This window comes from Acipenser ruthenus, chromosome 22 (genome assembly GCF_902713425.1).
Source record: "Acipenser ruthenus chromosome 22, fAciRut3.2 maternal haplotype, whole genome shotgun sequence".
NCBI lineage: Eukaryota > Metazoa > Chordata > Actinopteri > Acipenseriformes > Acipenseridae > Acipenser > Acipenser ruthenus.
In genome coordinates, this window is record NC_081210.1 from 436,044 (window position 1) to 459,537 (window position 23,494).

Here is a 23,494-nt window from a genome sequence, read left to right on the forward strand (position 1 = left end):
TTTGTATTTTGCTGGGAAAAAAGGGGAAGAATTAAGTTTTAATGGAAACTTGGATTTTTATTATTTTCATTTTTACAAGGTACCGGTGTTAATAAAACATATTAGCAACACGCATCTCAGTTAATATGGCAAGAGAGTTTGTTTTTGTTTTAACCCCAGTAAACTTTACTTACTTACTTTGACTTAAAGGGGCGTTGCCCTGTCTGTGTGCGTGTGTATTAGTGTGAAGCAGCATAATACAGTGCCTTTCTATTGTATCTCATGAAGTTACTTAAATACAATTTGACCATTATTACTGTTATTATTATTTACTATCCAGAAATCAGGAATAGAGATAGAAGTTTATATGGGAATTAGCTGTTGGCAAGTATGTTATTACATATAGTATGTTTTCAGTTTGTAGTTGTTTTTTTAAAGAGGAATTCAAAGTATTTTGTTTTGCTAAAATAAACGTAGGCGCGAATTACTGCATGTAGCTGGTCATGTCTAACCCCCCCTTCTCCCCGCCTCCCTCCTACAGACAGGCTAGTATTTTTCTTTCTTGGTGTTCGCGCGCCGCCTGGTGGCTAGTATAGGTAGTGACGGGATTCCGGCGATCATGCTGGACTGTTTATTGCTTTTTGTTCTATTGTTTGTTTAAAGGATTTGAGAGAGAGAGAGAGAGAGAGAGAGAGAGAGAGAGAGAGAGGGGGGGGGAGGTACAGAACAGGCTATTTCATGTCAGTTAGTAGATCATTTGTGTAGTTGTGTATTTATTTATTTGTCAGCGGATTTGAACTCTAGTCCCCACATACAGGTCTACAACAGTAACCGGCTGTTAAAATCAAATGCTGCTGATGTTAATGGGCTCAGTCTAGATTTAGATACTGTGGATACACTGAAGTGCCCTTATCATGACTCTGAGCAGAGTGGAGATCCCATTGCATTAATCACCCTGAGCAGAGTGGAGATCCCATTTCATTAATCACTCTGAGCAGAGTGGAGATCCCATTGCATTCATGACTCTGAGCAGAGTGGAGATCCCATTGCATTCATGACTCTGAGCAGAGTGGAGATCCCATTGCATTCATGACTCTGAGCAGAGTGTGAGATCCCATTGCATTCATCACTCTGAGCAGAGTGGAGATCCCATTGCATTCATCACTCTGAGCAGAGTGGAGATCCCATTGCATTCATGACTCTGAGCAGAGTGGAGATCCCATTGCATTCATCACTCTGAGCAGAGTGGAGATCCCATTGCATTCATGACTCTGAGCAGAGTGGAGATCCCATTGCATTCATCACTCTGAGCAGAGTGGAGATCCCATTGCATTCATCACTCTGAGCAGAGTGGAGATCCCATTGCATTCATGACTCTGAGCAGAGTGGAGATCCCATTGCATTCATGACTCTGAGCAGAGTGGAGATCCCATTGCATTCATGACTCTGAGCAGAGTGTGAGATCCCATTGCATTCATGACTCTGAGCAGAGTGGAGATCCCATTGCATTCATGACTCTGAGCAGAGTGTGAGATCCCATTGCATTCATCACTCTGAGCAGAGTGGAGATCCCATTGCATTCATGACTCTGAGCAGAGTGGAGATCCCATTGCATTCATGACTCTGAGCAGAGTGGAGATCCCATTGCATTAATCACTCTGAGCAGAGTGGAGATCCCATTGCATTCATCACTCTGAGCAGAGTGGAGATCCCATTGCATTCATGACTCTGAGCAGAGTGGAGATCCCATTGCATTCATGACTCTGAGCAGAGTGGAGATCCCATTGCATTCATGACTCTGAGCAGAGTGTGAGATCCCATTGCATTCATGACTCTGAGCAGAGTGGAGATCCCATTGCATTCATGACTCTGAGCAGAGTGTGAGATCCCATTGCATTCATCACTCTGAGCAGAGTGGAGATCCCATTGCATTCATGACTCTGAGCAGAGTGGAGATCCCATTGCATTCATGACTCTGAGCAGAGTGTGAGATCCCATTGCATTCATCACTCTGAGCAGAGTGGAGATCCCATTGCATTCATGACTCTGAGCAGAGTGGAGATCCCATTGCATTCATGACTCTGAGCAGAGTGGAGATCCCATTGCATTCATGACTCTGAGCAGAGTGGAGATCCCATTGCATTCATGACTCTGAGCAGAGTGTGAGATCCCATTGCATTCATCACTCTGAGCAGAGTGGAGATCCCATTGCATTCATGACTCTGAGCAGAGTGGAGATCCCATTGCATTCATGACTCTGAGCAGAGTGGAGATCCCATTGCATTCATGACTCTGAGCAGAGTGGAGATCCCATTGCATTCATGACTCTGAGCAGAGTGGAGATCCCATTGCATTCATGACTCTGAGCAGAGTGTGAGATCCCATTGCATTCATGACTCTGAGCAGAGTGTGAGATCCCATTGCATTCATGACTCTGAGCAGAGTGGAGATCCCATTGCATTCATGACTCTGAGCAGAGTGGAGATCCCATTGCATTCATCACCCTGAGCAGGCTGGATTTCCGTGTGTTTTTTCTCTGTCAAATGGAATTGTCTTTAAATGAAGTCTGTGTTTTACGAGTGCAGCGCATCCGTTACGAGGCAACAGCAGAGAATTACACATCTTCACTTCATCTTGCAGATAAGTAAAGTATGATGTAAGTGGAAAATGACGTGCTCCTTTTTGGCAGAGCAGATTGACAATAAACACGATCCTAAATTGGCAGTCTGCCCAGGACTTCTGCATGTTCTTGATGATGATAGTTTCACAAGGCAGCTGCTTGGGCATCACTCAGTATTAAAGCATTTCCAGTATAATAAACTCACCATGCTTTTCATCTGCATTGCATTGGTTATCCAGAGAGCCAGGTCAGGTGTGGTGACACGTTATGAGGGGCGGGGTTTCAGAATGTTGAAGAAGAATTGGAATGGAATGCTCGCACAAGAATGCTGAGAAAACCAAGTGAAACTATACCGTTGTACGGCAAGGCAGAGATTCACATGTACCTGCATGGACTTCCCTGAACTACATTTCCCATCATCCTCCTGCTCACTGGTAAATCCATCTCTGTTACATATGTGTGCAGGAGGATGATGGGAAATGTAGTTCTGAGAGGTCCATGCACGTACATGTGAAGCCATCTTGAGGCAGGGAATGCAATTTAAAAGTTTAAAAAAATGGTCAAAATGTAAAAAAAAAAAAAAAAAATTAAAACAATACACACACCTTACATAAACAGTTGTAGCAACACATGGGAAGATGTAACACAATAGAATAAAAAGGTCCTTATGTACCCTTTAAAAACGTGTTTTACAAAGTGGGGACGTCCCCACAACACACACACCATGCCATGGGAGCGTCGATACAGAATTGAACATTTGTTTGGTCACTTAAGAAAGTTTCCCATAGTAAAAGCACAGCAAATCATAGTGCAGACGCGTGGATAGCGGATATTTGTGACTGTGAAAGAGACTTCAACAGACAGCTCTGGTAAGATGCTGTTATAATTACCCAGCCGTGCAGCAAAAGCACCCGCCCCCTTTTTAAGTATAATTTCAGAAACCTTGCACTGCTTATTCGGGCAGGTAGCATCTTTGTTTAAAAGCGCTAGCTTTGGGGCTTGCAATGATGAGATAACAGCATCTACTGGTGGAAAATCAGCTAAGCCAAGTTTTTCTGCCTCATGCAGGCTGTACAGCGTTCCCAAAGAATGTGTAGCGAACCCTAGTTCATGCAGGCAGGCGCATCACACAGGGCGAGGCAATCCACACACAGGTGGAGGGCGGGCGTGAACCCGGGACCTCTCGCACTACAGCATAGCGCCGATACCGCTGTGCAAAAGAGCCGGCTCAGTTAAGGGTTGGTTGTGTTTCAGACCAGTCTGGAGCGCCATGTGGTTTGACTAGAGCGGTACTTTGTAAACACAACACAGGAAGTGGAATCAGGAAAAGAAAGCACGCTTCACTCCCTCTGATAAAAGGAGACACAAGCTCGGGGATCACAGCTGTCATCTAGCTCTGCAGACTCCGAGCGACTCAGCAGCATGTGGTCTGGACCATCATGAGGAGGCACAGCGTCTGGGGAACTTTAGCTTTCCAACCAGGCTTTGATTGGATTCTCAGACCACAGCTGCTACAGGAGTCCCAGCTGTCTAGGAGGGAACCTTGTGGATTCCGATCCTTACTTCCAGCTCCCAAGCAAATGAATTGGAGTGATGATTCTTCTGATGCAGAACTAGACTGGTACAATACAGAGGGTTTTTCCGTTGCTTGACGTTATTTTTCTTCTAATTGGCTCAGCCTCGGGTTGGACGGCACACTGATGCTGTCCGAGTGGATGGCAGGCATTTCGTTTTATCAAGTCCCTGGGGCAGGGGTTACAGTCTATCTGCAATGTTAATATATGAACTCTTCACAAGCCAGCCTCTCTCCAGCCAGCTCCTCTCTGCCGTTTGCACGCCGCGGGCTGTCGCCATCTCCTTCCTGTCCCTGCTGATGTTTTCCTTCTGCGGCTCAGCGCTCTGAAGTCATCTGCAGTTTGTTTTCACTCGGAGGTGCTGCTGAGATTTCTGAGATTTGGTGATTATGGGGTTAACCTGCTTTGGATAACCGCCCCCTCCAGTCACTTGATCTTATTTTGTTGTTGAAAGCGTGCAACCACACTCTGCTCTGGCTGTTGTAATTCCTTGAAGAACTAAAAACAGACCAAATTAGCTTTGTTCATTGAAGCCACCTGTGATTGGCTTGGCAATCAGACTTATTCCCAGGTGAAAGCACTTTCTGAAACTAAGGCATCTGGGCCCCATGTGCTGCGACAGGAAGTGAGGCAGGATTGAGGGATTACACTGGGCGGTTTATCAGACAGCACACTTCCTATCTGAAAACACTGGAAAGCACTGTTGGTAGTAAATGACTTGACACAATGCTTTACAAATGTACATTGTGATGTTTTAGAAAGCTGCTCCACTGTGATCATTAGAAAAACAGTTTGAATTATTACTTTTATTTTTACTTGTACAGCATTATTATTATTATTATTAGTTTATTTAGCAGACGCCTTTATCCAAGTCGACTTACAGAGACTAGGGTGTGTGAACTATGCATCAGCTGCAGAGTCACTTCCAACTATGTCTCACCCGAAAGACGGAGCACAAGGAGGTGAAGTGACTTGCTCAGGGTCACACGATGAGTCAGTGGCTGAGGTGGAATTTGAACCAGGTACCTCCTGGTTACAAGCCCTTTTCTTTAACCACTGGACCACACAGCCTCCTGAACTGGGTTCCTTTTCAAGCACTTGCGTTTTGGTCATGGTCAAGTGAAGGTGAATGTCAGTCCAGCCATCCTGTAGGAGCCCAGAGGGAGTGCCAGACTTCTTACCCAGACATTCCAGGAGCCGCACTGAGTGCCATTATTAGCCATAATGGTCTCATCTTCACTCCTGGTATAATAACGGTCTCACAGTGGAAAGCTGTATGGCTTAAACGTGTCGGTCAAAGCAGTGTTTTAAGATGTTGTGTCCTTCCCCATGTAGTGAAGGGAAAAAGAAATATAGCCCTTGCAAAAGTGACAGGGAAACCAGTAAGTATGTACTGTATTGTACTGTAAAGAATAGTAAAAAAAAAAACCCAAAAAAACTGTATAACGATTATAAAGCATGGCAAAGGCAGCGCGAAAAACACAGGAAACTGCAAACTTACTGTGCCAATTCAGCCCAACATTAAAGAATATTGTGATTGCATAAACAACAGAGAGAGAGAGAGAGAGAGAGAGAGAGAGAGAGAGAGAGAGAGAGAGAGAGAGTGAAGAGAACACTGCTATTAATCTGCAGTAGGAATTTTATAAAACCTTTTATAGCTGCTAGAAACTTGTTGACTGCACGCTTCCAAGACCCATCTCTGCTTTTCGTTTGGTGTTCATGCAGCCCCTCCAAACCGCCCCTGGCTCTCTGACTCACGGTCTGTGCCGAGGGCAGCTGCTGCCCAGATGTTCTGTGAGAGGTGCAGGACCTCCGGCCACAGGCCTCAGAATCTCTTCAGATTCATCTGATTTACTGATAGTTCCTCTACGGGGGTGACATATTTTCCCTTTCCACCTGCAGCAGAAGGAGGTTATGAATGCTTCACCGTGCGCTCCACCTCTATCCTATATTTGAAAATCTGCTAGCTGGAAACAGCATAGCTGCAGAGAGGAGCGGTTCCTGTGTGTTCATAGTGGATTACATTGCTAGTTTTTGCACTTGCTTCTCAATAGCATCTTTAAAACAGTTTGTATTCTAATGGGAAGTTCAGATGTCAGAGCTGGCTAATTTTAGTGCCACCTCTTCAGGAGAAATGTCAGCCCTCTTCCCTGCCAGTGGTTCCCACCAGCTTGTTGATCTGTTTAGGTCATGTAATCATACAGCACAGTACAGTTGTAGGGTTCTGCTACCCACGCTGGCAGTGAAACTCGCCCAGTTTTTAATTTGTTAGCGTCTGTGAACAGCAGCACTCTGCTATGCAGTTACCAGGGTTCACACAAACCTCATCTTTTTTTTTGTTGCTAGACTACACTTTGATGCTTTTAATGTGACCAGAAAACGACTCAAGATGTAGCGGGATCCTTGTAGCAATCTAGAGAGCTGTAGAGACATGGGCATGGCTTCTAGGACACTAACCCTGACACCACTCTGCTCTCGCTCTGTACTCTGGACAGAAGGCTTTACTGGCTTTGTTTGAAACGCCTGCTTGCCAGTAATGTCTGGCTCAGGGATCCCTTAGGCTCAGGAGAATGAGTTTTCCATTTCCATTGTATTAATTTGTTCCATATTTTCACGTTTTGTTTCATTAACGTTGAATGTGAATGTGAAAGTGTCCTTTTGATGCACAAATCTCCGCAGTAGTCAAATCCTCCTTCTACCACCTCTGAAACATCTCAAAGTTCCGTCCCTACCTTTCCCTCCCGGGTGCAGAGATACTCTGTCATGCCTCTCGACTCGACAGCTGCAACTCTCTCTATGGTGGTCTTCCGTCACACCCGATTGCAGCTGGTTCAAAATGCCGCTGCTAGGATGATCACAGAAAAAAAAAACATGATCACATTACCCCCTGTCTTGCCCAGCTGCACTGGCTACCTGTAAAGTTCAGGATTACTTATAAAATTCTCCTGCTTGCCTACAAGGCCCTTCATCACACAGGTCCAGAGTATCTCTCCAACCTGCTGACCCGCTATGTCCCTGCACGCAATCTGAGGTCCTCTAACTCAGGCCTGCTTGTAATACCCAAGCAAAAGTGCACCCCACTCGGAGAGCGCTCTTTTAGCTTCATAGCCCTGACTCTCCCAGCTTTAGTGTGTGCAGCTCCCACAGTCGCTCGCTTCAAGTCAACTCTCAAGACCCGTTTGTTCTCTCTTGCTTTCAATGCTCTTCAAGCCTGATATCTGTTATTAGCTGTTGTTCAAATTGCTATTTCAGGTTTTTCACTCCATCTTCTTCGTATGATTCTGTATGACACACGCATCCACAGTGTTTAGAATTGACATCCTAGCCCAGTATTTAATGTAATATGCCTGTAGTTAATGTATTTGCATTGTTTTTACTGTTTGTATTTAATGGACTATGCCCTGTATTTCACTGTATTTAATGTATTTGCATTGTTCCTCACTATCTTGTAAAGCGCTTTGTGATGGTGCTCCACTATGAAAGGTGCTATATAAAGTAAAGATTGATTGATTGATTGATTGATTGATTTTAGAAGTGCTGGATGTTTTCTTTTCATGCTATAGAAGTTCAAGTGCTGAAAAATGCACAGCTTTTCAGAGGTCTTTGGGAGGGCGTGGTTTTACTTTGTTTCAGTGTTTTTACAATTTCCTCAGTTCTCGACCGAGTCTGCAATCCTTCCAACCACAAGCATTCCGAACAGGAATCCCGGTGGAAATCCGAGAGCTTCTCTGGAAAAGTGATGTGTGTCTCTGTGTGTGTGTAAATATCTGTGCAATGGCGTGTCTGTGTGTGTGTGTCTCTGTGTCTGTGTCTGTGTGTGTGTCTGTACATGTGTCTGTGTGTGTGTGTCTCTGTGTCTGTGTGTGTGTCTGTGTCTGTGTGTGTGTGTCTCTATGTCTGTGTGTGTGTCTCTGTGTCTGTGTGTGTGTCTGTACATGTGTCTGTGTGTGTGTCTCTGTGTGTGTGTGTGTCTGTGTCTGTGTGTGTCTCTATGTCTGTGTGTGTGTGTCTCTGTGTCTGTGTGTGTGTCTGTACATGTGTCTGTGTGTGTGTGTCTCTGTGTCTGTGTGTGTGTGTGTCTGTGTCTGTGTCTCTGTGTCTGTGTGTGTGTGTGTCTCTGTGTCTGTACATGTGTCTGTGTGTGTGTCTGTGTGTGTGTGTCTCTGTGTCTGTGTGTGTGTCTGTGTCTGTGTGTGTGTCTGTACATGTGTCTGTGTGTGTCTGTACATGTGTCTGTGTGTGTGTGTGTCTCTGTGTCTGTGTGTGTGTGTGTCTGTGTCTGTGTGTGTGTCTCTGTGTGTGTGTGTGTGTGTCTCTGTGTCTGTGTGTGTGTCTGTACATGTGTCTGTGTGTGTGTCTGTGTGTGTGTGTCTCTGTGTCTGTGTGTGTGTGTCTGTACATGTGTCTGTGTGTGTGTTTCCCTGTGTCTGTGTGTGTCTGTGTCTGTGTGTGTGTGTCTCTGTGTCTGTGTGTGTCTGTACATGTGTCTGTGTGTGTGTCTCTGTGTCTGTGTGTGTGTGTCTCTGTGTCTGTGTGTGTGTGTGTCTCTGTGTCTGTGCGTGTCTGTACATGTGTCTGTGTGTGTGTCTGTGTGTCTCTCTGTGTCTGTGTGCGTGCTGGCAGGGTGTAAGCCTGTTTTGGTTGCTGGAAGACTCATAGCTGGCCTTGGCTTTGTTTTTCCTGTGTGTTTCTTTGTGCAGATGTTTGTGTGGATGTGGAGAGAGCTCTCCTGAGTCAGTCAGCATGCCAGTGGGAGGGGTTCAGCAGCGCTCATTCCTCCCTTTGTATGTAATGGTCAGAGGGGGGAGGGTTAGCCACATGTGCTTCTTAAAAACGCTGTGCACCCCTTCCCAGGGCTGGGGTCTAGAGCCTGGGGGTGCAGGGTGGTGGGGGGGGGGGGGGGGGGGGGCGGCGTGCTGGAATCAGTGTTCCCTGTTTCACTCACAGCCCTGGGTCCTCACCCAGGGGATGTTGAGGTCCTGTGAGTGTGGATGCAGGCTCTTTTCTCTAGTGTTTTCTTAGGGCCCCCTCCCTGCTGGTGATTCTTGCTTCTCTTTCCTTGTTTATTTAGCTAGGCAGACACTCCCAGTGTTTGGAGAATTGAGCAGGCAGGGAGGAGCTGGATCCCAGACCATCACAGCCAATCCCTTCATCCAGCGTCTAAAAGTGGCTCTAGGTCACATCCACGCACAGGACAAGAGCGCTAAACTTTTATGTGAGGCTAACAGGGACTAATAAGGAGCAGGATATGTGATTTACTTACATCAATTTGAAAAGTCGTCGTCCCCCCCCCCCCCCCCCAATACATTTTCATATTGCCAGGTGAAAACTATTTTCTAAAGACAGTTCAGGTTCTGACACTGCGGGTTTCAAAAAGCACTTTAGAACAACAATGTTTTTTTTTTTTTTTTTTTAGACATTTAAGGCTTCTAGAAATACGCAGTACAGTACTAAGATTAGGAAGAGAGATCGGAATAATAATTCCCTTTGTTGTCCTTCGGCGCCCTCTTGTGTCCACACCCCTGCATGTTCATCAGCTTACCGATGCACAGCACGAAGGGACTGGAATACCTATCTGAGAGCACTGGCAGGCAGTAACACGGACTCTGTTTGCCTGTATTTCAGCTCCAGGTCTCTCCTCTCCCGGTCAGGATGTTGGTCATTCTTGCTTTGATTATCCTCTTCCACGTGGTCTCAGCTGTCCTGCTTTTCATCTCCACGATAAACAATGTGAGTATACAAAAAACAAAATAACAAAAAAAAACATTCTTCTCATGACCTCCCCAGTCAGCTGATCGTTACTTTTGCGTCTCAAAATCCAACCCCCCCCCCCCCCCACTCCATTTTTTTCAAATGAAGAGCCCTCTTCACAAAACTGTAAGGAATGTTTTAAGGAATGTCTTTTTAAAGCCCATTTTGATGAATTGCTGTCAATCGGGTTTGCAGTTCACAAAGCTTAAAGCAGAGATTAAAGATAGGGGTCCAGTTGTATTTTGTCTCCTGGGTTAAATGCACTAGACATGCATTTATTGACTCTGCCGTTTGCATACAGACTGAGATAGCATTTCCATAAATGCAAATGTGTTCTGGTTTGATTTTGCTGTGACAGACCATGACGAAATGAATGCCACGATATTCAAAGTAGATTTGGAGTTTGTGTTAAATGTATTATTTATTTTTTTGTTGCTTTTATTAAAATCATCAGCGAGTGTAATTAAGTGCATACTGTGCAGGCTAGGTACTGATTGAGGAAATCGATTTCAGGATCATTACATGAATACAAATCCAGTCACATGGGGTAAGCCCCTGAGCATCAGCGCCATGCATTAAAGGCTGGATTCCAGTGCGATATAGAGTTGGCACGACACCCAGTCTTACCATGTACTGCAGTTCAGAGTGTCTGATTTGAAGACCTGCAGTGTTATTTCTCTCATGGGACAGATGCATTTGTTAAGCAAATTGCACAGCTGCCGTTTATGCTGTTACCTACAGTATGAAAGGTGATCTAGCAAGGGTTCTGGTAAGGGGTGGGGCTCACTGAACTGAGCTGCTGTTATCTCCTCCATCAGCCTCTGCCCTTTGGATAGCATTTGAATGGGGTTTCTATCTGGAGCCACTGCTTTCCAGAGCGGAGCCGTCAATGCAAATTCAAGGAGCTGCATTAGAGTTAAAGGATGAGAATGAACTTGACTGGACTGGAAATGAAGGTTATTACTAGAGCGTCTTTCTGCGGTTTCGGTGTGCCTCTGTCATGACACTGTGCTGTGCCCTGGGGAGGGAGGGACACCACACGTGACAATGTTATTTCTACAGTGAAGCGAAGTCTCTTCATATCTGAAGACATTTTTAAAATCGGTTTCTGCTCGGTAATTGTGTGTCTTTTTCTATTTGATACAATGTCAAACTTTCTCTGCAGGCTTGGTGGACATTGGGTGAGATCTCTGTAGATCTGTGGCAGATGTGCAATGGGACCAACCCTTGCACAGCAACAAATGCCAAAGCCTATGAGGGTAAGTGTCCTGGCTTATTTACCTTGACTGATGAATTTCAACTTAATAATGTGCTGTTCGTGTATTAAACATTTAGAGTATACAGTATATATATAACAGTATATATATAAGCAACATATGGGAACATACTTTGCATTATTATATTATCATTAATAATAATAATAATAATAATAATAATGATAATAATAATGATAATGATGACATCGGTGTGTATTTTGGGGAGATTTTGCATGCTGGAGTTTGTAAACTCAGTTGCCATTAAGACTAATTCATCGTTGTTGTTCTTTATGTATGTGTGTATCATTCAGGCTTTGTTCAGACTGTCCAGGCCTCCATGATTCTGTCCACCATTCTGTGCTGTGTCGGGTTCTTTGTGTTCATCCTCCAGCTCTTCCGTCTGAAGCAGGGAGAGCGATTTGTCTTCACGGCCATCATCCAGCTCCTGTCCTGTAAGTACTTTTTGTTTCCTCTCAGAAAACCCTCACATGAATTCTCTACAGTTGTCTCTCCATTTTGATGTTTGAAATGTATATGCATATTTCTGTGTGTTTAGGTCTCTGTGTCATGACTGGAGCTTCAATTTACACTGCTGAGCATTTGAACTTCCACAGTGACTTGAAAGATGGGGAGTATGGATCTTCCTTCATTTTAGCCTGGCTCGCCTTCCCTTTCACCCTGTTCAGCGGGCTGATGTATCTAGTGCTGCGGAAACGCAAATAAACAAGCGCAGCCACGCCCTCCCACCAGGAACAACCAATCACAACTAGCAGAGGCCAAAGCCAAATACATACATTTTGTATATAATAGTTATTAGTTTTTTTTTTTTTTTTTTTTTTTTTTTACTATTGAAGATACATTCATTGACAGAAAATAAATATTAAGACTGCAAAAAACATCTATCTCTATATTCACAATAGCATACTGGAATTATATATATAGATATAGCAATACTGTATTTGGATTTACATTAAAAAAAAAAAAAAATGTATTGTTTAACTAGACCCTTCATTGAACCGAGCATTTGCTTAATTAGACCTTTTGAATTGTTCACAGCTCCTAAAAAGTTGCAGAGTCCCAAGTTACTGAAATCTGTAACTGTTTAAGAGCTGAAAACAATTAAAAATGTCTAATTAAGCAAATGATCGGTTCAATGAAGTGTCTAGTTAAGTAATTGAGAGCTCAGCTGGAATGAAAACCAGCAGGCACAGGGGGTCCCCAGTTGATCAGTCAGTCTTAATGACGCTCAGTTGAAGTGTTAAGCAGTCACATTCACCAACCAGACAGTAATTCTATCACTGGACCGGTCAGCTCTGCTTTTATTGGAAAGCGTTTTGATCTCAACCCGGTCTTGATTATATTAAAAGGCCACAAGCAAACAAAAACAAAAGACTTACTTGAAAATGTTCTTTGTCAACGTTGTTGTTGTTTTTTTTTGTTGTTGCAATGTTAATGTGCAGTTTTACCGAGTTAGCAAACAGCTGGCAGGATTGCCCCATCAGGGTCCATCTCTACCTCTGTCATGTCACACAGCAGGATGGGTCAGCTGTTTATTTAATTCTACAATGCGGTTGCTTTGCCGTGGCTGTATTTGAAATAAAGCCCAGTGCTTTGAAAATGAAAACTCATTCAGAAGCCAAGAGCTTCATGTTAAACTAATACAAATCCACTTTGTGCAGTGCTCCCTACAGACTGGCCTGCTTATTCATTAAAATTATTCCATGGAACCTAGCAATACTTTGCAATCTTTTATTACAGTGGTTATTGGAGTCCAAGTATGGAACAAAAAAAAAAAATTTAACTTAAAAAAATAATAGTGTAATAATCAACACACTGGAAACATCCTTGTTTTCATTGGTTTGAAAAGACGATTGCAGATAAGAGGCAGACGGAACCTTGACCTTTTCTCTGTCTCAATACATAAGAACATATGATTCTGGATTTAAAACCAATCAATGAAATACTGGACCATACACCAAAATATAAATTCAAGTTGTATTTATTGTAGTTTTTATACAATTAAACTTTTGGAACAGTTTTGGTTTTGTGTAGAAAAAAAACCAAAACTTTTTTGCTTACTTAAAAACCTGAAGTGTTATTATTACTGTTTGATTGAAAATACACATATTATATACTGTTTGCATGCGTTATGTAGCTGTATACCAGTTCTAGGGTTTCCTTTTGGTACATGCTTTGGGTCTTAGAGAGGCATTGAAGTTCTGAATTAGTATTGCCAGTGAGCCCATGTTACAGAATCGTCGCGGATCAACGAGACTATACTTCATGATGATAATGACTGTTATAACCTTGTAATAGAGGTTATTTAAGCCTGGTCTCACAGCCCACATCACTCCACTTCCTCAAAGGGAGGGTTATTTTAGTTTGAGAGGGGGGATGGGAGGGAGGACACTTGCACTGAAAGTAGAGCACGTGATTCAAATTGAAATAAAAGACCTCAAAGCAAAAGAGCCCTTTCAGCCCCATTGCGTTTGGGCTGGATTGATAGATTGAACTTTATGGGTGTCATTGTGTATCAGCCCCTTCATTATTATTTTTTTTTCTTTCAAAACTGTTATTTAATATTTTTGATTGTGTCCTAAATTTCCATGAACAGTCCCAGCTACTTCCATAAATATTTGGTCTTTAGAAAAGTGCATCAGAACCTAACCCCTCTTTAAATTAGGAGAGGGTATCTATGAGTTTGAAGACTCTTGAATATTCATGGCAGCTTTTAAGGTTTAGACCTTGGTCGGATGAAGTATCGCCTTTAAAGATGTATTAAAAAAAAATCCTATGAGGCTTGGACTGTACGGATGCAAGTGCAAGTGATTACAAAAACAGTTTTGAAATGAAGGCAAGTGCCAAACATTTTGTAAACCTAAGCAAAAAAAAATAATAACCACTCGCTTATGATGGATGGATGTTTTGGCAGGAACTCAGGCAAACCATTTGTGCCTTGTGTTGTGGATTTGTATTTTATCTTTTAAAGTGTGAATAAATTTCCAGTGAAGAAAAAGTGACTTTGGCTTTCATTTTTTTTCCTTAAAAAAAAAAAAAAGATAAAGATATTTTGTTTACCTTGATTGTGGAACATCACATTACACCAATTGCAAAAATAAACAGCCACCTGACTTGGAAACCACCTTTATTCACAAGGCCACTGAATACTTCGAAGGGTCTGATGGATGTGTTCTAATTTTGCTCAAGATATTGTGCTTGAGCCAAATGAAAAACATTATTTTGGGGTTTCTATTGGGGGGTTTCCATGTGTGGTTATTTACACGTGAAGTGGTGATGCATGTACACGTTCGGGAGAACAACTCAAGAGATCCAGTCTGACGGATTCCCAAAGTATCATTATGGATCCTGCTTATACATCAGACCACTTCATTAGCTGAATGGTTTTACTTCATTATGTTACAAAGCAGCAGAAAGCCTGGCTTCTTACTGTAAAAGCGGTCCGGTACTGCCAAACATTAAAAGGGATTGTGATATCACACAATTGAGAAAAATGGTCCTCACAAGTGATCTGGAATCAGAATACTGTATACACTGGAATAACACAACAGTACAAACAGCAAATGGTCAGAGCTTATAGCTGTTAATCTAGCATTTTAGTGCTCTTGTTCTCCAGAGATTGGGCAGCAGTGTGGAGTAGTGGTTAGGGCTCTGGACTCTTGACCGGAGGGTCGTGGGTTCAATCCCCGGTGGGTACACTGCTGTTGTACCCTTGAGCAAGGTACTTTAACCTAGATTGCTCCAGTAAAAAAAAAAAACAACTGTATAAATGGGTAATTGTATGTAAAAATAATGTGATATCTGTATAATGTGAAATAATGTATAATGTGATATCTTGTAACAAATGTAAGTCGCCCTGGATAAGGGCGTCTGCTAAGAAATAAATAATAATAATAATAATGATTTTAAGTCATAACTAAGTTTCGTTACCAGTTCCTGCCAGTAGTGAATTTGAATTTGCAACAAACTTCTGTAAGTTGCTGTGCTGTAAGGAGGCCATTGAGGAACATTTCAGCGTGCTGCGGTATTGGAAGATTGCTCCTGTACAAAGAAGAAACAGTGCTTTAGTGTAATCCTATGAAATAAAACGCTTTTAAATATGCACAACCGCCTGAACATTTATACACATTATATGGTTTATTTTATATAAGTGAACAGTATGAAAAACTATATTACACATACAATATGTTTATTTAAAAAAACAAAACAAAAAAAAAAACCTTAACAGACGAACATTTCACAATTTAAATTGTAAAAATGTGTAAACATACAAGTCACCTACGTTGCTACACTCTCCCCCCCCCCAAACATCTCAGGAGTAATTCACAAATCCTTAGAGTATTTAATTGAAAATACTTTGTGAATTTCACCACTTGTCCAAGTGCATTTAAATAAAACAATGAAAAAAAAAAATACAGCTGGGAACAAGTTTGCTGCATAATCTCTACGGTTCACATTCCTTAAATTTATATATAAACCAAAAAAAAAAAAAAAAAAGGGGGGTGGGGGGTGATAAGTTTGGCCAATATCGGCACCATAAAATACAAATCTGTGCCAGTGTATTGTTTATTACTTGTACAACATTTTGTAAATATTTATACAAAAGTATGCAGTATGTTCTTGAACTATTTTATGCAACTAATTAAGAGGGAAAAAAAACCAACTAAACAGCTCCCTCAACATCAAAACTCCATCAACTCAAAAATAGTTTGTGATTCTCCAAATCAGAAGTACTTCAAGACTGGTTAAGAACACAACAGGCAGTCTGTAATCAGCTTCTGCAAGAGCAAACACCTTGTTTAACTAACATATGATTAAGCCAATTTCACCCGACCCAACAACAAATAAGTTATCATGTAAGTATATGCTGAGAGACCAAGCTTGTCCATGTTCATTACTGAAGAGCGAACATCATTTCCCAGCTCCCACTTGCATGCATTCAAATCCACCAGCCTGAACTGCACTGCAAATTAAGCCTTGTTGTCAATTCAGGGTTAAACGCGCTTTTCTTTCTTGCATACATTAAGTTACACAGAGGGCTGTGTTTATTTCACACAGTGACAGACTGGAATAGCCACTCTACTCCATGAATGTTCAGAATCTCCCACGTCATAAATAAAATATATATAATGAAACACCCCTAACAGTCAACAGCACTGACTGTGGTAGATTGTATATCACTATAGGGTCCGTACCGTCCGTAAATATCCTTTCCTACAACTGCAAAATGATACCTTCCAGGGTTCAGCTTAATTAGCCTGCAACACATTGGAAGCTGTATTGCTTTGATGAATCCCATACTCCAGCGCAATTTTCTAACATTAGCATTCTCATGAAGAACATATAAACAGTAGTTCTGAATTGAGGCAACTCTGGTGTCAACCTGTGACAGATCCCACAGTATTCCCACTCCTTTGGGGTTTTCAATTTTCGCCACTTTCATCTCAGGTTTCTGAGGCATATTAAAGGAGGCAGCTGCAGCAGGCAGATCAGGAGGAACAGCCGTCTCAGGAAGCGGAGGCAAAGTGCGTGTAGGACTCACAGGATCCTGCAGAATGCATTGAAAAACATCAGCAGCACATTATTATTAAGTCATTTAGCAGACGCTTTTATCCAAAGTCACTTACAGAGACAAGGGGGTGAATTATCCATCAACAACTGTTGCAAAGTCACTTACAACAGGACCTCGGTTTTACGTCTCATCCAAAGGACGGATTGTCACTGCTCGGGAGAGCAACAAACCGCAAAGCAACTCTAGTAAAGCTATCGAACAATGTACGTTACCTTAGCTGGTAAGCGGAGTGTCAGGCTGACACGTGCAACACCTACACTGCTTTCATTCACTGCTGCTGGCTGCAGACCACCTGTGGATTCATGTGCAAAGGAAGAATAGGAAAAAAAAAAGCTTTTCATTTGCAGGAAAATTAAAAAACAATGGTTGTCTAATAAAACCTCTTTTCCATGCTAGAGAATGAATTGGAAGCTCCTTACTGGAGTTCTTTCCTTTATTATCTCCCTTTGACTTCAACCTGAGCTCTCCGGCCAGCTCGCTAACAGAATTAAAAATAACCGGTATACTGGAGAAACAATTCGGATAGCTGTGCTCCAACATGCACCCCCCTTGTAAACAGGTGACAAAACTGATGGCACTTTTTACCGAGTTGGTCATCATTATCGTCTGTTGTGAGGTCAATCATTTTCTCCACTTTACTAATGCGAACCTTAAATACAAAAAAGGGGTAAATATTGAACAAATGCATTGCTAGGCTTTCAAGTCTGTTTAAAAAAAATGCTTTATACACTTTACGTTGGAACATGCTATTTGACTAAGCAAAAAGAGAGAGAAAAAAAACTATTGAGAGGAAAAAAGCTAAAAGACTCAAAACACAAATTGTAATGAATCAATTGAAGGGAAAGGCACCTGTCTGTTGTGCCCAGCATTCTCTTCAGTCCCACTCCCTGAGCTCTGAGCACATACCACTTCCTTCTCCAGCACTAGAATTTGAATTGAGAGTGCAGTTAGGCAGTAACCAACACAAGCTATTGAATTGAGAGTGCAGTTAGGCAGTAACCAACACAAGCTATTGAATTGAGAGTGCAGTTAGGCAGTAACCAACACAAGCTATTGAATTGAGAGTGCAGTTAGGCAGTAACCAACACAAGCTTGCCACCGGCTTTCTGCTACCACCAGGTGGCAGAATTGTTCCACACCTACTTGTGCAGACAGTTGGTTACAGTGGGTTTATGAGCTGCAGGAATGTTATGCTAGCTAAGAAAGGGGACAGAATGGGGGGAAATGCTTTACGGCACAGAATGTTTCTAGGGGTAGGAATGGAAATTCAGATTTCCTCCCCTCCCCTCAGGAAATCCTCTGCATCTAACAGACTCTTATTTGACTTATACAGTATATAGAATCCAAACCACCAACACTAAATTTGTTTTAAAATGATCTAGATTACCTTCTCTGGTGGGATGTTACTAATGGTCTGTAGTGCATGCTAAACCTGTTCCTCAAAACTTGAAAGCACACCTTTTCTTAGTGTGCTGACCTTCATACTAACTGCCTTGCTTTTGGCAGTCAGTATGGATATTCTTGCTGGTGTGTGAAGAATTATATTGTGATAAATCTTTGACAAGTGATATACCAGATCACTGCTTGCGATTAGTTAACAACATTCAGCCAGCAGCAGATCACATCTCATGCATAGATATTCAATATCTGCGATTGCTTCAACATTGCTCATTTATCTGGTTCCTCACTGGTACAGCTAGATAATGTAAAGGGTTCAGAAATCATTCTCCAAGTACTTCTGCATCCAGTTTGGAAAGCCTCAAGTTAAAGGACCCCAGTTGTGCTTTGCTGATGAATGAACCCTCCATGTCTGTAAAGCTACTCATTTTAAAACAGAGATTTGTCATGGCCAGATCTGTTTTTCTGATCGTTTGTTGCTGTAAGATATGTTACTGCACCAAAATTATTTAGTTGACTTTTCTCCCTGTGGCTTATTAGCAGAATGTGTTTCAGTAGCAGATTTTAAGGAAGTGTCAACCAGCGACAGCCCTTGGACATGCACGCTTTTTGCAGTAGGCTGCTGAGTGGAAGTCCTGTCCTTTTCAGTATGTGAAAAGTTTCGTACAAGAACTTGCAAAAAAGACTTTGGTAAAGGCGTGTTAGGACAGGAGATCTCTGAAACATTTGAGTCTAATGATGTAAAACCTGCAGCAACCTCCTTAGCTGATGCTGTATTTGATTGCAAAGACTCAACTGCAACTGTGTAACAAAACATTTATAAAGTGTAGAAAACGAACAAAATCAGTTTGTAAGACATAAAACATCAGTAAGATTTTTACCTGACAATTGTGCACTTGCTGTTCCTAGAATACTTGTCTCTTTCCTGCAAGATGAAGCAACTCTTACAACTTTTGGTGCGCCAAGGGAGATTTTATACATCAAAACACAAATCTTATCCTTCCAAAATCATACATTTTAGAAATGGTACACTGCAGAAGACCAATAACAATGAAGTTTTAGATATGATACTTCAAGTTTAACTTGCAAACTATCTGCTTTAAAATTAAATCTGAAAAATTATAGTAATATTTACGTTGTATCCTGATGAAAATCTTTTGTAGATCGAAACGTTGATTTTTACCTGATGGCATAGTGTTTTTAAACTAAATAAAAGATGTGGAGCTTCCTAAGTGTGCGGGCATCTTTTTCCTTGTTATATTAGTTTACAAATGCTCCATTTGTGTTTAGTCCTCACTCGAGTCAAAATAATTCCCAAATACATTACATATGTAATTCCCCAAACTAACACAGAGAAGCGATAACATGACTATTGTATCCTTGGGACCCTGAACTTCCATGATGTTGAAGTTTTCAGAATAGAAATTCCCCCATCATGTAATCTGACAGTGACTTACATGGACATGCATCCCCAGCTGGGATATCAGAGAGCCTTAGGATGCATACACTTTTCACTCACAGCCACTCTGTCTACAATTCCTGCATTTAACATAATTACCCAGACGCTATAACGCAGTCGGGGCCATCTGTTTTCTGACACGGAGAGACCTGGACAGATCGCACAGTTGCTGAAGAGGGCGAGGATGAGGAACCCAGTGAATGGGGCCGAGTCGCTGCTGTGCTGGATTGCTGAGCTTGTTGCAATGATGGTTGAGAGGAGGAAGCCTCTGGTACATTCTACCAAGATGATTTAACACAAGGTGGTAACAGATAGCAATGACGTTTAGTGAATTGGTTATTTTACAATATTCAAAATGGATCACCACTTCAGAAAAGAATGATCTATTGCACCCTTTATTCAGAAGAACATGATTGATTTCAACTCTGACAGGAGGCTCCTGTGCATGGCAAACACCCTATATTAAATACAGAACAAAAGTAAGATTTCCCACTTCTGGAGAAATACCTCTGCCAAACAAGCATGGTGTTTGTTGGTTGTTAGAAAACGCAATTAGCTAATCTCTAGTTGTGACTTATATAGACAGAGTCTCAGTTTGCTGTGATGCTGCTGGGTGTGGATGCTGTCTGGGTGTGGATGCTGTCTGGGCGGGGATGCTGTCTGGGTGTGGTTACCTTCAGGGACTGACATTCCTGTTATTTTCCAGATTCTCTGATCTAATCCCCCCCCCACCCTCCCAAACTGGTTATAAAGCAGAGGTTTTACAAATTAATAATTGTACCAATGTGTTTTCAAACACACAAACAGATTTTACAAAGTAAACGTTAAATAGAAAATAAAGCTTATTGCAACACAAGAAGCATTGGTAACGCTTTATATTGCGTGGCATAAATTAATATTAAATAGATATGCAATTGCATATTAATGTTAAATTAATATTTAATAGATATTAAATTTACGTTCAATTATTCCTTGTTACTTTCCATTAACATTTAAGTGAGATTAACTATTTTCAATTAAAAACATGTAAACAATGGGAAATTATTACATATTTTCAAGGGTAACAAATCTAAATGGACGTGATATGCAATTACATTTTCAATCGACATTTGGTTAACATTAAGCAAGAAACCAGCTATTGCATATCTATTAAATATTAATTTAACATTCATTTAATATGCAACTGCATATCTATTTAATAATAATTTATGCCACGCAATATAAAGCATTACCAAAACATTTTCTGTTAGGTGCTGCAGTTCCCCACTCGTTTGCCAGACCTTGCTGCTAAACTGTGTAAAAGTGTACAATATAGTCATTTAAACACTATTTAAACGTTACATTTTATTTTTTTAGGTGCAGGCAAAAGACAGATTTTTTGGGGGGACCAATATACCTTACAGTCGAATAAATTACATGTACACAGAGTAAATAAGAACGCATTCAAATTACTGGCGTCAGTCGCATCTGGGATGTGGCTGTCAGACAGCCTTGAGTGGAGCAATCTGTTTCCTCGACATGGAGGAAAGGGGGGACTCTGTGAGGTTGGACTGCTTACTTTAGTGTAACAAAGATAACAGGAGTACCAGATTCCCCGGTTATGATACAGTAATTTATTTTCTCCTCGGAACAGTAATTCTGAAAGTAAATGGTACAATCCTGTTCGTCAGAGACTTGCAGCAAGGTAGAAATAAAAGATCAAATAAGCAAATACCTCATCTAGCACGACTAGCGATGAAATCTTGGGCTTCACAGGTCTCACCACTCTGTTCTCAGAAATCAAAGCCTCTTGCAACCTCTTCTTTATTTTGAATATTTGTGCCTGTATTACAAATATCATTTACATAAACTACAGCAGTAAACAAAATAATAATGAAGAAGCTGAAAACTCAGCGTTTAAGGTTTAAAAGAATCATTACTACAGCCCTATAAAGCCTGCCACTTTGGGGTACCCAAACCCTCAGAATATACCAAGCCTGGTTTGCAGGTGTTAGGACAGCCCATTCTGGATCTGTCATCATCAGTTTAAATTACTGAACACATGAAGAATAAATAAATAAATAAATAAATACCTGCAACCTTGTGACCATCATTTCATGTTTGGGGCTGCATTCCACTTTCTTAACTCTTTCAGTCAGTTCTTCAAACTTGATATCAAACTGTCTGAAGAGAGCAAAAGCTTCCTGCTTGACCATGTCTCGAACCTGCAGGAATACAAACAGACTGTGGTAATAAAGCACAGTAGAAATAAAGCCTGGTAACCTAAAAGTGAAACAAACCTAGGAATATAATCCAGTATACTTGGTTACCATGCACTATACATTGCAAAAAAAAACTCACTTACAGTGCATGCAGAGTGCAAAAAGGTAGCTTGTTTAAATAAACCAGCATTGTATTTTACTTACTAAACTTGGTTCTCACAATCCCCACTGCCGTTTTTTTCTTGTCCTAGAACCACAGATCACATATTTAAAACGTACCTCTCCCAAGGACATTTTACTGTTTTCTTCCGATTCCTCAGATTCCCATCCTGACTTGCCATTGGCCGAAATCTTCAAATGTTTGCGTGCGCTTTCACAAAGGCTTCTTTTTCGCTTAGCCATAGCTTCTCAAAGGCAATGATAGATATATTTATAAGACTATATGTATAATAGCTACATTTTACAATCATACATGTAACGCTCTATACCGACCTTAAGCAAATCAGCCTGTTTTACGTTGCTGTCGACGTACTAGTAGAGTTTAACAAGACGTGCAGTGCATTGCACAGGTTATACACCTTGAAAATCGATTCATAACGAAGGTTAACAAAACGAAGCGTCCTCTCTACAGAACACAAGTCTTAACTTCAGTAGGAAAACTTCATGAAATCCAAGTTCACACCAGAACGCCGTGTTTCCTTTCTATTTTATCTGAAGCTCAGTTTATTTTAGCCACACTGAATGTTAAATCCGAGGTAAACACTAGGACCACCGTCGGCCGTGATGTGAAGGAAACTATTTCAGTTCAAAAGGTTTTTTAACAATGCAACCTGAAGCCGGTCACTTCGTCACCACCCCGCCCCCGTTCTTTAAAAAGTACCTACCATTTCCCTGTTGAAACAATGCAATGACAGTTTGTATTTCTTTATTTTAAACAGTACGCTCGTATCCCTGCATTTCTTGGACTTGACTGTTCCCACTTATTAAGCGTCTGAAGTTACAGCCGCTTTTCTGGCAGTGGGCGTGGTTTATATCCGTGCACCGCTGGAGGAGTGGTTTGGGCGCAAAACTGACATTTATTTTGTATTTTCCACTAAATAAATCCTTTTATTCGTAGCTCATCTCAAGAGCATTCTCTTTTCAATTTCCCAGGGTTTCATAAGGCATAATACAAGTTTAAAATGTTGAGAACAATGTAAGCACCTACCATCCGAGTTCTCTTCCCCCACATTCCATTTCATGCACTCTGGGCTCACAGCATGATAAGATTTATTTGCATAAACTGCTATCTGCCTATTGATCAAACTATCTTTTTTTTCCCAAATCATTTTTTAATGCCATTTTTTGTAGAACTGGCACAATATCATTTATTTTTGGTAGATTACCAGGAGTAGTGGAAGCTACATTATTGTGCAGGTCAGTTTTGCTGGTGCAACCCTTGCTCTTAGTAGGTTCACATGCATTCTCTTGTTTGAGATACAACTTGCATTGCTGAAATCCATTTGCAGCAGTGTCAATGCTCCATCATGGGCTTTCTCCAATTTGATCGATTTTGACTCCAGTCCCAAATCAACATATCTCGCAACATATCTGCAATCTGAACCTGGCATTCTTGGGGGCTTCTTCATGTCATTTCCAGGGCTGGGTTTAGCCATGTCATTTCCAG

General features: G+C 41.5%; 2 protein-coding genes across 5 annotated transcripts in view; one reads left to right on the forward strand and one right to left on the reverse strand.

Annotated features, from left to right (window-relative positions):
• LOC117973843 (epithelial membrane protein 2-like) overlaps positions 1–13,107 on the forward strand; it is a 13,346-nt gene extending 239 nt beyond the window's left edge. The window contains exons 2-5 of the mRNA XM_034927192.2: positions 9,799–9,903; positions 11,090–11,183; positions 11,492–11,632; positions 11,737–13,107. Coding sequence (XP_034783083.1) covers positions 9,826–9,903; positions 11,090–11,183; positions 11,492–11,632; positions 11,737–11,903 — 480 coding nt within the window. The 5' untranslated portion in view covers positions 9,799–9,825 and the 3' untranslated portion in view covers positions 11,904–13,107. The remainder of the gene's footprint in view (positions 1–9,798; positions 9,904–11,089; positions 11,184–11,491; positions 11,633–11,736) is intronic.
• A 2,576-nt stretch (positions 13,108–15,683) lies between these two features.
• On the reverse strand, positions 15,684–22,855 carry LOC117973709 (activating transcription factor 7-interacting protein 2-like). Of its 4 annotated transcripts, none has more exons than XM_058995712.1 (10): positions 22,321–22,692; positions 22,108–22,232; positions 21,700–21,831; positions 21,342–21,449; positions 19,727–19,905; positions 19,050–19,093; positions 17,620–17,693; positions 17,356–17,419; positions 16,983–17,062; positions 15,684–16,746 (listed from the first exon to the last, which is right to left on the reverse strand). In XM_058995712.1, the coding sequence occupies exons 2-10, from the start codon at positions 22,228–22,230 to the stop codon at positions 16,339–16,341; spliced, it is 1,212 nt and encodes a 403-aa protein (XP_058851695.1). In that variant the 5' UTR covers positions 22,231–22,232; positions 22,321–22,692; the 3' UTR covers positions 15,684–16,338. The 4 variants fall into 4 exon arrangements, with proteins under 4 accessions (XP_058851695.1, XP_034782697.2, XP_058851697.1 ...); XM_034926806.2 differs by lacking the exon at positions 22,321–22,692 and adding an exon at positions 22,713–22,855 and having other exon boundaries at positions 15,685–16,746; XM_058995714.1 differs by lacking the exons at positions 22,108–22,232; positions 22,321–22,692 and adding exons at positions 22,033–22,075; positions 22,713–22,853 and having other exon boundaries at positions 15,685–16,746.
• Between the last annotated feature and the right edge of the window lie 639 nt (positions 22,856–23,494).